Source organism: Squalius cephalus (genome assembly GCF_949319135.1).
Source record: "Squalius cephalus genome assembly, chromosome: 9".
NCBI classification, from domain to species: domain Eukaryota; kingdom Metazoa; phylum Chordata; class Actinopteri; order Cypriniformes; family Leuciscidae; genus Squalius; species Squalius cephalus.
This window is the reverse complement of record NC_137130.1, coordinates 19,677,693-19,691,596: the sequence shown is the minus strand read 5'-3', so window position 1 is coordinate 19,691,596 and position 13,904 is coordinate 19,677,693. Positions and strand designations below refer to the sequence as shown.

The 13,904-nt window shown below is 36.3% G+C and overlaps 1 protein-coding gene and 1 long non-coding RNA gene across 5 annotated transcripts; both read right to left on the bottom strand.

Annotated features, from left to right (window-relative positions):
- Positions 1-1,778: 1,778 nt before the first annotated feature.
- asb18 (ankyrin repeat and SOCS box containing 18) lies at positions 1,779-13,750 on the bottom strand. Of its 4 annotated transcripts, XM_079881400.1 has the most exons (6): positions 8,780-9,000; positions 6,326-6,554; positions 4,782-5,049; positions 3,880-4,393; positions 3,546-3,659; positions 1,779-3,328 (listed from the first exon to the last, which is right to left on the bottom strand). In XM_079881400.1, exons 1-6 carry the CDS (start codon positions 8,807-8,809, stop codon positions 3,143-3,145), a joined length of 1,341 nt encoding a protein of 446 aa, XP_079737526.1. In that variant the 5' UTR covers positions 8,810-9,000; the 3' UTR covers positions 1,779-3,142. The 4 variants fall into 4 exon arrangements, with proteins under 4 accessions (XP_079737526.1, XP_079737527.1, XP_079737525.1 ...); XM_079881401.1 differs by lacking the exons at positions 6,326-6,554; positions 8,780-9,000 and adding an exon at positions 13,478-13,750; XM_079881399.1 differs by lacking the exon at positions 8,780-9,000 and having other exon boundaries at positions 6,326-6,713.
- LOC307164493 lies at positions 9,341-12,008 on the bottom strand. The gene is made up of 3 exons (XR_013822291.1): positions 11,731-12,008; positions 11,432-11,495; positions 9,341-10,113 (listed from the first exon to the last, which is right to left on the bottom strand). It is a non-coding gene; the product is annotated as an uncharacterized lncRNA (long non-coding RNA).
- Positions 13,751-13,904: the final 154 nt, after the last annotated feature.

Sequence of the window (13,904 nt, the reverse complement as noted above, 5' to 3'; positions counted from 1 at the left end):
CTTGATTCACATGGCTTGACAATTTCACATACATGAAACAAAATTCACGTGCACACACACACACACACACACACACACACACACACACACACACAAAACAATTAACGTGCGTGAAAAAAAATTCTAGGGCTGGGAATCGATAAAAAAAAAATTGCACAATTTGCTGTAATTAATTGCATTTCATCCAAGCTTGTAATCATCAATATGTAAACTTAGAATCACCTAATTAAATTAAACAACACAGGGAAAAAAGGAACAGAAAATAGCCCTATATTAAAATAATATTAAACATCAATATATCAATATATTATTCTTTTTCAATAATCAATCAACAATCAATTTAACAGATTATTTTCCCCCTACTAATTATCAAAATAAAATATAGTCCTACAAAGCTATTATTACCAGAGCATGTGATCAGAGCTTTTACCATTGTTGCCCATGACTGTACCAGCTCAGCAAACATAAGTCTACAGATAAATTTCACGTTATTTGAGTGGACTTTGCTTTTCCAGTGCTCGGTACATTTGGAGCGTTTGGGCCGTTAACAACAGAGCTGCCGACACACACACACAAATACACACACACACACACGGTAGATGTGAAAGATATGAATAGATGTGAAAGATAGATGTGAAAGATATGAATAAAAGTGATGTTAATTCAGCCAGCGCACATACCTGTATTTACATCCTGTTTTCGGTCGAAGTCCACAGTAATCAATTTTCGAGTTCACGCGCGTGATCATAGGTACTAAACCTATGCGCGTGAACTCGACAATCGATTACTGTGGACTTCAACCGAAAACAGGATGTAAATACAGGTATGTGCGCTGGCTGAATTAACATCACTTTTATTCATATCTTTCACATCTACTGCAGTCAGATTCACCGTGTTCACTCTGAAGGAATCACTCAACATGGCTGGGCACTTGTAATTACACATCAAGGATGTTAAGAGGCTAAAAGCAGGTTTAAAACTTGCCCCATTTAAGTCAACAGGGTGCAAATTTTAAAAAGAGGATAACACGGTGTAGGCAACACCGATTTTTGTCGTTTTTCTCTGTACTGACAGCACTCCAAATTTACAAAAAAATGAGCTCAATGTTAAAATTGACCGGAGTTCTCCTTTAAAGGCACACTATGCAGTTTCCGTTTTTCTTAAACAGCGACCCCTAGAGTCGCTGTGGAGTACTTGTATTTAACATTACTGTTGTAAATACCACTTACGCAGAGCCTTCGTTTTCTTTTCCTTGACTCTTCCGATCGCGTTTTCTTCGTCGACTCTGCCATGATTCACGTCTGAAATGCGTGCAAGTGTCTTCCATAGAGGCTGCTTCATTTGTTGTTGATGTATGTGACGTTGTGCCGTAAAGCAAGTCGTGATTCTCGCGAGATTTGTCGGGGTGCCGTCTCGCAAACCTGCATTGCTGGTTTGGCCAGCGGCGTCCCCCCCTGCTTTGCTATCGGGATGATTCGCCCTACTACGAGTTTGTTTACCATCAAAATGATTTTGAAGCTGTTATATTAAGGTACAAATCTTGCATAGTATGCCTTAAGCAATGGTGGTGAACCACATGAACAGTGGTTTAATGTCAACATTGTGACAACGCTGTAACAACCTTCACTACACAACGTAGTTATAGCAACCTTTTGGCCACGTTGTTAAAACGTTGTTGGAAGGTCGGGTATGTTGTGCCTATGTTCTGTGTTTGCTGGGTAGCTACTGCTCAGTGCACCTTACAAAGCACAAACATAAAATTATTCTGAGAAATGAAGAAGACTTGACAAAAGATATTATTTTATTGGAGGACAAACAAGAATAATATTTCTTAATTAAATAATTATGCAAAAACATCAAATGAGCTGTAACTACATATTTATAGAAATTAAGCCTAAAGAAGAATTCATAGCATAGGCTGCATATAACACTGCCATTCAAACAATAAAATGTATTGGAAAGCTAGGGTGAATTGCCCTAATATGGGACATTTTTTGCATTTCAGACTTATGTGACATATAGCCATGTGTAGCCAAAACACTAAATACACACACCCAATACCATTTTAAAATCCACAGGATGTGTCCTAATCAAATCAAAAAAGAAAATGCAGATTACACGTTCATAAAAGAAATGATAGTCTCATGACTTACACTAAGAGCATTAATGTTGTGTCCCAAATGTGGGACACTGAAAAGTCTATGATAAAAGGCCACAATCACCTTGATTCATGTAAAATAGAGAAATCTTCTTAAGTTAACTTTATTCTCTTGGTAATGTATGGATGAAACATGGATAATTGAACATCATTAGACAAATAATACAATATGATAGTTTTGATGCATTTATTATAATGACATTAAGCAACTATTATCATAGGCCGATGTTATTGATGTTAACAGTTAAATCCACAGTCAGAATTCCTGACTGTTCTCTAGTTAATTTTACTTAACAACAAATACATTCAATCACAACAGGCATAGCCTAGGCCTATTTGAAGGCAAAATATAAAATCTGGCAACTTGCAAAAAAAACAACAAACTTTAGCCTAGATTCAACCTCGAGTCAGAATTCATTCTAATATTGCACAACAACACTAAAAACCCTGTAAATAACCATTTATGTCCCCCAAACCATGCCCCACCACAAATTTTTGACTGATGGAAGTACGGTCCCACATTTGGCTAATACTGTCCCACTTTGCGAAACCACATTTCTTAAAGTGGGACACCAGGAAATTTGGAAAAAATATAAAAAATATAGTTTATACATACAAAGTTATACTATTTTGTGATGGACAAACATTTAATAAGCACATTAGGCCAAAAAAATAGCTATGTCACTGACCTTTGGGTGGTCTTCACACAAGGTGTTTCTTGTTTGATGATTACTTTACCCTCATATATGACTGGACATTTGCCCACTTTAGGGCAATTCACCCTACTTACACTAATACATCATATCAGTCTATATACTGTATGACAGGTGAAAAACAGGTGAAAAAAAAGATCTTTAAAATATCACTGTATTTTCACTGCAAGTGAAATGTAAGGAAGTCAGCTTTGTCAGACTTATTTATAATGCTAAAAAAGCCTTCAGAAGTTGTCTAAAGTTTTATTTGCCAAAAGGTCTGGTTCTACTTCTAGTCAATGTACCCTTCCGGTTCCAGAAGAAGATACTGCTGTAGTGGCTTTGGCACAGGGAGACTGGGAATGAGTGAGTAGCAGTTTTTCCCAAACTTTTTCCTCAGTGCAGACCGACACAGATGCTGTAAACTACGCGGTCTATACTCCAGTGCAAAAAGAGACTCATAAAAGGGTTGGTGAAGCTATAAAAAATAATCAATGTATTAATATTTATTTATTTTGCTTCACTATGGTACAATAATGCAAACATGCATTGACTCATTCCAAAGCTGATTTGATTTTCCTTTAAGTCTTTAGCCTTGTTTTGCTACACAGTATTTGAAATAATTATGCTATAAATCATGTTTACACAGGTTCAGTATGAATGCAAAGATCCTGGTGAAATGATAAGAGACTCACATGAAAAGTATCCTCAGGTATGGCCTCAACCCATTTGTAGGTTACAGGAACATGTGTGTATGAGTTAAACAGGATTTCCACCGTTTTAGGTGCCCCTGCACAGGCTGTCAATACCTTAAAACAAACAAACAAAAAAAAAAAACATTTAATTAATTAATTAAAAAAACTGATCATATCAAAGAGATAGAAATTTCATGAGACATCAGCAAATTAAAAGTCTTTAAAGACTTTAAACCAGCTTTTTTTCAGTAGTAAGAAAATGTTATGTAATGAGTTTTTTTTTTTTTTTTGTCGAGTATTAGAAATGCTATTATCTAATGTTATTAGTGATCACCTTCAGCAGTGCTTGTGGCCAGACTTTAATGGAGCCGTGATTTAACAAGGTCTGAACAACCATGTGAGGTTCCCATTCTTGCCGAACCACAGAGCTCTGCAGAACACTAGATAGCGGTGAACATCCGTTGTAGTCAATGGCATTGATATCAGCCCCATGATTCAAAAGAAGGTCCACCATCTTATGCTGAACATTGCGGGCTGCCTTGTGCAGAGGACTGCGGCGTTCTTTATCAGCTAAATTAATGTTTGCTCCATAGGCCAGGAGGAGATGACAGAGCTCGAGGTATCGTTCATCTTCGCTGTTGGCTGTCGTTTCTGGTGCGACTCCACAAACCACCCCCAGTGGTGTTTCACCCGAAGAGCTGCTATGGTTTACACAGGTTCCGAATCGTAGGTACAGCTGTGCATGGTGGGGCAGACCGTGTCTAGCTGCCACATGCAATGGCGTTTCTTCCTCTTCCTCACTGGGTACGTTCACCTTGGCACCATATCTCACCAAGGCTTTTGCACAACTACAATAAAAATGTACAGCAAATGCTCAATATGAGAGAATACACACACTGCAGCTTGAACTGATTTTTCCTAAAGTTTATTATATATAGGCCTACTTTTTGAATAATCCAGCTTGCACTGCAAAAACAATAGGTGTAATTATTTTCGGGGGGAAGAACTTGCTACACATTTTGCACTAAAGATAAAATATTAATATGGGTTTCATATGAGTTATTAATGTAAAACAACACATAATTTGACAACATATTCATACTTTATTACTTATACTTATCAATATACTTAATTTAGTATATTTTACTATTGCGTTTGAATTATACTCATGATAATGATAAAAATAAGGTGTATTAATACTATACTGTACTATGTATGCTTTTCAAATGATGATACCGTAGTGATTGTGGTGTTTTGCAGAGATGTAAGGCAGTCAGTCCCTCCTCTGTAATCTGGTTAGGATTAGCTCCATGTTCTAGCAGCAGCTCTACACATTCAGTGTTGGCGTTAACACAGGCCTCATGAAGTGCTGCTCTTCCTCCTGCGAGAAGGTTGGGGTGTGCGCCGTGCTCCAGTAAATACTGTAGACATTCAGAGAAACCTTGTGCAGCAGCAATACACAGTGGGCTTGTCAGTTCTCTTTTGTACTCCAAAGACCATAGACCTGAAATGGGAAGTATTACCAGACAATCACAATTGTGATATGTTTTTTTTAACCTTTAAATTTCATTCACTACCTTCCTCCTCGTTCATTTTTTAAAGTATATACCTTCTTAGTATTCCTCAATCAATTCATTATAAACAATATAGCAAGAAAAATTATAAAAGAAATGCCTGTATTCCCATTATTGTAAAAAGTACACGAGGTGTGTAACAGTGTAAGTATATATTTTTTTCTGCACAACGATAATTGAATCTTTGATGACTGAATAAGTGCAATTATTCACTTAGGTAGCAATGTCTGATACACAGTGATGAAGTGAGTAACTGTAGGCAAAAACAAAACTAAAAAACAGATCATCAAAACTTGAAACGGTTCAGCGATTTACTGCAGAGCAAAGTACTGAACGCAATCAATAGTGTCACTGTCACTTGATGGTGGATCTGGTGAAGAAGCTTTCAGCGATAAAAATATTTTAAAAATGATAGTTTTGAGAATATGTTTGAGATTGTGAATATGACCCAGATGCTGAATCTGAAATGAGCTCTGACGAGGACAGTGAAGATGGTATAAAACATCTGCTCAAACTGAACCCTTCCAAGCTCCAAAAGGTAACAACATATGCTTTACTTTATTCTTCTGTAATTGTTACTCTAATATCAGGAGAGTTTTATATTATCGTGACAGGTAGAGATCCATCTGTGTTAGATATAGCTCCGGGTCGCTAACGCTGAACGCTGAGACAAAATGTTAAAATGAGGACTTATTAAATGTCACTTATATAATGTGACACTGACTGAAGACTGGAGTAATGACGACAATTCACCTTTGCCATCACAGGAATATTACATTTTAAAATCTATTAAAATAATCAAATAAATTCAGCCTTGGTGAGTATAAGAGCATTCTTTCAAAAAAATAAAAAAATAAAATAAAAATAATAATAATTTGTACTGGCGCCAAACTTTTGACCAGTAGTATATTTCAGAATAGATTCTAAAAAAGTAAATAAAATAATATTAATGAAATAAAGTAATAAGAGTAGGAATACTACAATAAAGTCTTAAAATAATAGATTTTAAAATACTCAAAATATAAAATAATAGAGAAATAATACATCTAAAACAAATCTGAAATTAAAAATGCTCCACAGTAGCAAAATAAAACATTTAATCTCTGTTATCAACTGGGAGTAAACTCAATCTTTGTTTTATCCAACAACACATCACAAAAAAGTACAATATTTTCAAAATACCTGTCCCACAAATGACTGTTTTACCTGAGGGTCCAAATGTGGTTTCTGTGTGAGATTTCCACTCGAGTTCCTCCCGGCTCACATTGTAAAACACATCAACATCAATATAGTTCCTTTTAAGGAGGGTTCGAAGCCCTCTGGAGTCTCCCTTCACTACAGCTCTATAGAGCCACAAGGAGCGTAAATGAGCTCTTTCCCAATGATCTTGTCCTAACTCGCCGTTATCATCCAGCAGAGCCTGCCATCCATTCAGCTGCACAGTTGAACAGAGGTTCTCAAAGCACATAGTTCTTAGCATCTCCGCCTAACTTCTCAAATGGCCTATGCTTTCAAGGACTTGAGTTTATATAGTGCTAGTCATGTTTTCCTATGGCTTCAAGCACTTTTTGCCTCTATTTTTAGTAAGCCATTGTTCTCCATCAGTTGGTCATAGCTTACTGGCGCCATTTTCAGTTGTTGATGTATGAGATAGATGCTAAATCCTTTGAGCTGCAAACATCTATGTCCATTTGTAGACTTTTGTTTTATTTGAATAATAGACCCATCTTTCAGTGACAGTTTAGACATGCTCTGTTAAACGAATCAAATTTTATGCTACTACCATGTAGCCTATGCCAAAAAGTGCCTATAGCGTAACAGGTTAGATATTTATAGTAGAAGCAGAGAGTTTAATTGCAATGGCATAATCTGTGGGTTGTATGAGATCATTTATTGTGAGGGCACACCAGGAAAATCTTTACTGGAATCTGCAGGATGAGTAGTAGGAGTGTTGCATGGAGACCGAACCAAACAGGGATCAGGGCTCTTGAGTATTGATATGTGCATGACATTCATATGCACATAAGATTACCACAATCCCTTAGAAATCCTGTGTCAACTCCACACAGATTCCTCACCTCAGTAATGTGCCATCTGCCCACAGACAGTGTGAAGCACAATGCTGTGTGTTAAGGGCTTTCTAAGTGATAAAAGACTTGTAGAGCGTGGCAAGTTTAGTCTATTTTAAAAGACGCAAGCTTTGTTATCCTTGCATGAAAAGCTTCAAAATGTCAGTGTGTCTCATATAAGACGCCTGTCTCATCAAGAGTGAGTGTAGGGAATGTGAGGGGAGTTTACTAGCAGACGCGATGTCCGAAGTCAAAGCCTGGATTACAGTATGACTCGTATATGTCATATATATATATATATATATAATTTATGAAGACTTCAGATTACAAAGCCTCTAAGTGCCATCTGAAATTTTCTTATAAAATTACATTTTTATCAAGCTTGTATATTTAAGTTCAGTAATTTCACTTTAATTACAATTAATAGCTAATTTTCATTGCCATTAAAGTGAAATAACTGAACATAAACATACAAGCTTGATAAAAATGATCATTCTAGAAGGAAATTTCAGATGGCACTTAGAGGCTTTTGCATCTGAAGTCTTCATATCCAGTTGATGACCAAATTTACAGCAGATCATCACCAAAATTGTTAAACCTGATTATTGGTCAATAGACTGTCAAATTCAATTGGAAATTCATTATTTACTCACCCTCATGTCATTACAAACCCATAAGACTTTCGTTCATCTTTGAAACACAAATGGAAGATTTTTTTTAATGAAAATATCAGCCAAGTACAGTTGAGGTTCCGCTTATACAACTGTATGTGATGTACTCAAAATATGTGCGATGATCAATGTTTATATGCAAAGAAAGGCACAAATTAAATCTGTTCATCATATAAAGCGATCTTGTCTCTTTAGAAGACTTGGATTTAACCAAGTTTAACAAAGTTAAACCAAGTAGATTATTGAAAGTCTTACGGTTTCGAATGACAAAAGAACAATTATGACACATTTTCCTTTTTGGGTGAACTCCTTTAATACATTATATTAGTTTATTTAGAATATGATTTCTACATGTGATGTCAGAATGAGACTGCTAAAAAGATCAGCCTTTCATGCTGGTCCAAACTGGTTCTTTGCTGGTATAGCTGGTTGACCTGCAAAACAATGTTGTTCACTAGAAAAAAGAAAAAGAAATGGCATCACTGACTAGCACTTTTTGCTGGTGAACAACATTGATTTGCTGCACCCACTAGTCCTGCACAAAACAAAACAAACACTAAACCTATTTAAGCCATTTAAGAAGCCAGTTAATTGCACCAGCATACCTGAATCCAAATTTTGGGAACCAGTATCCAAACTTCAACATATGTTGGTTGGTGTTATTCACAACAGATGCACAACACATGCTGCCTTTCAGCAGGATATTGAAACTCAAGAACATGACTGATACGAATATCATTGAATTTTTCTATTTTAATTAGCAAAAGTCCTCTCTGAAACATTATGAATGCACAAAGTTGAGTTTACACATTTATTCACACTTCAGACCAAAGTAATGATGCTGAAATATAAACAATTCTTCACTGTCTTTCCTAAAATAATATTTTATATCTCTATCCTATTCATCAGATCTGACTCACCCTGTTTCTGAGCAGTCCACAGCAGTTCATCACTCTGAAACTCTAACACTTTGTTCAGTTGCTCTGGATCAGAGAATCCATCCTGAATGTCCCTCCAGTGGTGAGTTAACAGGTCATCGAGAACAGGGGGACAAAGAAAGTCCAACCCTGGTTGTCTATGACCTTTGGTCTTTTCTAAAGACGACCGCCTTCTCTCTGTCAAGAACGTGGCCTTTCGACTCACAGCGCCTTGGGAGAGCATGGCTACACTCTAAAAACTGCTGGGTTAAAAAATAACCCAACCTTAACCACACCGCTGGGTCACTATTGGACAGAACACGCGCTGGGTTGGTTTGACCCAAGTGCTGGGTTTTACCATTTAACCCATATTTATGAGTCATTCATTTGACTCAACCAGTGGGTGAAATTAACCCTCTTGCTGGGTTAAGTCTTACTCATGTGCTGGGTTATTTCTTGTCTCATTGCCTTAATAAAATTAGTAACAAATATTTGTTATATTACGAATGTAAAATAATTATTATCTCTGTAATACAATAAATAATACAGAGAGGCCACAGTATATGTGATTTCAATCTCATTTAATTTTTTTTTTATTTTATACATTTCTTTAATACTTTTCGTTATTGAATACAAATGTTAATCAATGTCAAAGGTCTGACATGTCCCCCTCATTTCATCCCTGAGGCACAGAATGTGCAGCAATTCACCAGTCATCTCATTTTGTAAATATTCAACCATGTTGGTCCTCACCTGTTGATTACACAAGTCAAGTAGAGTCATCTTTAATTATATAGCACTTTTAACAATACAGATTGTATCAAAGCAGCTTCACAGTAATACTGTAACATGAAAATAATACAACAAAGTTTGTTTCTAGATGAAAAATTGCGTCATTGTCCACCTTAAGGCAAATCAATAATATTGTTGAATATTAAATGTCCCCAACTAAGCAAGCCAAAAGCCAAGGCGACAGTGGCAAGGAACCAAAACTCCATCAGGAGACAGAATGGAGAAAAAAACCTTGGGAGAAACCAGGCTCAGTCGTTCAGTTCTCCTCTGGCCATCGAGCGAACAGTGTATGATTATGATTCAGGCAGCATTACAGGTCAGAGGTCAGATTGAATAAGAAAATTCAGAATATTTATCCAGTTCCATCTGGTTGGAAGTCGGAGTCATCACACCGGTATGGAGACGAGTTTGTTGAGGATCAGTTGTGTCGATGAGGCCTTCACAGGGCTATGAGGCTGGCCCTTCAGGGATGCGTCATGGATGGGTCCAGGCGCAGGTCCACCTTCTGATCTGGATATGGCCTGGATCCGGCTGACTTCAGTAAACTTTAGAATGAACAGAAAGACAAAAATTAGCATAGATGCCATTCTTCTTATTAAATAATGAGAACATCAGGTGTTATAGGAAAGTGTCCCCGGTTCCGGCTGACCTATGCAGCCTAATAATCATTTGAATAATAGAAATGTATAATGTTCTATATGAATGGCAGGTAAAAGATATGCGTTTTAGTTTAGATTTAAACTGACAGAGTGTGTCTGCTTCCCAGACAATCACTTGGAGAGTGTTGCAATAAAACTGACATGCAAGTTAAGTTTTTTTTTTTTTTGTGGAAGTATCAATTTATTATTGAATATGCAATTAAAATATTGCAAACATTAAATGACCAAATGTGAAAAACAAACAAAATGTGTATTCAGTATTTGCAAACTGAATTATAGTAATAGTAATAAAAGAGTAATTTGGACAAATATTATCAACATTAAGGCATTCAAATAAAACATTACTTTATTAAAAGTAAAATATTACTGTAATGTTGATAGTGTCTTTAACGTACAAACCCACAAAGCTGCTCGGTAATCTCCTGACTGGCGCTGATGATCGCCTCGTTTAGATGTTACACACAATAAAATAGGCTACTTCGGGTAGGCTATCATGTAAGTTTGCATTTTTTAAGTTTTAAATATTGACGATCATTCGTTCAACTAAACGGGTATAATTTTCTTCTCAAAACTGACGCCTGTCCATTTATTTCTCCTTTCCTCAGTCGCTGTATATAAAGATTGCAAGTCATATCCTACATAATAAAAACTAGGCTATATCAAGCTCTTGAAAGCCTTTTTTTGGCAGAAACGATGGTTCGAGACATTACAGAAAACACACGCAGACTGTGCTGGAACTTACCTCAGTCACTTCTTCTGACGAGTATTTCTAAAACTACGCCAGCAGACTTTTCACTCACAACTCACTAGCTAGCCTACATTAGAGACTCATTTCCCGCTGATTTTACGTGCGAGCCCTGTGAGGAAAGTGCGCGTATGGATTTCATACAAAACGCTTATCTCACTTTTAAATACGCAACGTCCACAATGAATAGGCCTACGATAATTACATGATGAATTTAGAATTTAAAATGCATATTTCAAAAAGGCTGCTGATATAGCTGGTTTAATTTCAACTAAGGATTTAACGTGGCATTTTGTCAAAAAATTCTAACCGGCTAGCTGTGGCTATTTAATGTTTCACAGAAATAAATAGTTACCCCTCACACTTCCATATCAAAGACTGTATGTTGAACAGTGAAATTAGCTTGCTGCTACCACCACAACTTATTAAAAATATAGGTAAACATTCATATTAACTTACCATAAAACACTGCCTGCTCCGAGTGGCGTGCTCCTCGAGTCAGAAGTGAAGAATCCAGAAAGTTCTGCAAAGAATGAAAAAAGTAACCAGTTGCTGGGTCAAAATAACCCAACCAGCGGTTTATTTGTGAATGACCCCCTTACAACTCATTTGACCCAGCATGATCAACCCAATAATGTGTTTACAGTACCCCAAACAGCCCAACTTTTTGACCCAGCACAATCAACCCAACAATTTGTTTACAGAAACAACCCAGCATTTTTTTGAGTGTAATATTGACAACCCTTTCCACTTCTTACCTGTCCGTTTTTATGGCTATTTATATTATCACTGTTGCTCTATATCCTGTATTTTTAGTGCAAATGACATGTGATCAGTGCAGCACAATTGCATGTCAAGGATGCCTTGATTATTGTTTTCACCAACAACACAGAGGCTGAGTTTGATAAATATGCCAGATGCACAGCTGAGTGGAAAGCATTGCTGGTGATATCACCACTAAACGAGCCAGGAATAGAATCCAACTCTCCGTTTCAACAAATCATGAGGTGTGACAGCATTGTCCTCCAATCAGACTGGCCACACAGCTGCCCGGAATCTGATCCACACAGGTGCTTATACCTTGTGACCTTAATTCCAAAAGTGCCCTGAGCTGTTAACTATAATTCCAGTGATAAGTGAAAGGGCATCAATTTCTCCTTGATGAAAACTCATTAATTTATTTAACATTATGTGCTGATTTCTTGAATTAAGTCAAAACATTTGTTTAACATATGGCTTTAAGGTTTTGATTGTTTTTATAGGCAGTTCCAATGCAGTTGTGTAGGTGCATGTGAAAGTAGTCATTAGCTGACCTCGCATGTAACTATATACAATTTAAAACATCTCCCAAACAGCTGATGACATACTTGGGTATTTTATGGCTGTACTGATGAGGACAATGAGGACAAATTCAAATTAATGGTTTGTTATTTTCATGTTGATAAGCAACAAGCAGTGTTGGTTTCATGCAGGGGTCTTTTAAACACAATTAGCATGGAGAAGGGACTTGTGTTACAAACCGGGGCAAGTTGCATAAACACAAGCATGGTTTTTGGTCTCAAATTAGTCCAATTGAAATTTTCATATAACTCACTTAAAAAAATGGTATGACTAGTCTTAAAGAAAAAACTTAGACAACAAAATTGTGAGACTATAAGTCTAAGCAAGCAGTTTATGCAAATGGCCCCTAAAGGTTTCTTTTTAAGACTGAATTATTAAAACATGAAATATCATTCCACTCAAATGAATTTACACACTTTACAAACTATTTACAAAACCAATTGTGTAATTATTACAAATGTATAGAGTCACACAACTTTATTTTATTTTAATTTACATTTTAATTTCATTTAATTAATTTTAGGATGTGGGAGTGACAATAAAGCATTTAGCTGAACCTTAGCTTCTCAATAACCATAAGGGGATGTTCTGTATAAGTTGTTTTTTGGTTATTTAAAATAACTACCCTGCAACGTTCTGGAAATGTTATTTTATGGTTGAAAAATAATAACCTACAAATTACCATTATTTTGGTCGAAGATATGTTTAGGTTATTTAAAAAGAACCACCCACCAACGTTCTGGAAATGTTATAATTGCAATTTTTTTTTAACTTAAACCAACGTTCTTAGAGGGTTAATAGGCTATTTGGTTCTATAAAAAAAAAAAAAAAAAAAAAAAAAAGAACCAAATACTAACGTTAGGGGAACGTTCTGTGTTTGTTGGGTGTTTAACTAGCCATATCAGCGTACTGGTTTGAAATTAGCCTGCAAAACTATCTAATACAAGTTTAATGATTATATCTGCAAAAGTTTAAATGCTAAACAAAATTTGGCCAAAAATTGTTACAACCATACCCGGTCTCCCTATTCGTATTGATTTATTGGGAGAAATAAATCTGTTCATTTTGAAATAGCTAAGTTTGAAATTCAAACTCTAGAAAAACATTTTGTTTTCCATCATACATTTTCAAGATCAAATAATAGCATGGCTGTGTTGTACTTACCCAACAGCATTACTGGGGGGAGCTCGACATCAGGGTCTTTCATCCAATCATCATTTGACAACTCTATGACGATATTTGGGTTTTCTTTGCTTGCCTCTGTGAGAAGGGTCTGCACACATGTAGAGTTCTTACTTTGTGCTTCTTTAAGAGCCTGTACAAATTCTGATTCAACAGGGTAATCCAATACAATGTCGTCTGACATTGTTTCACAACACTGTCACTGTTAGTAGGGTTTTCCCCTTCCATACAATGCCGAAGACTGTAATAAGTGTCATATGCTGCGCATCTGTTGTTGTTCTCGGTGGTTAGGCCTACATCTAAATATAGACACAGGTCCGACTGTAAGTTGATCTAAATGTTTATAAGACGTCAAAACCAATGTGAAATCTCAGTCAGTCATACAAGAGTGGAGCAAGCAAAGAAACAT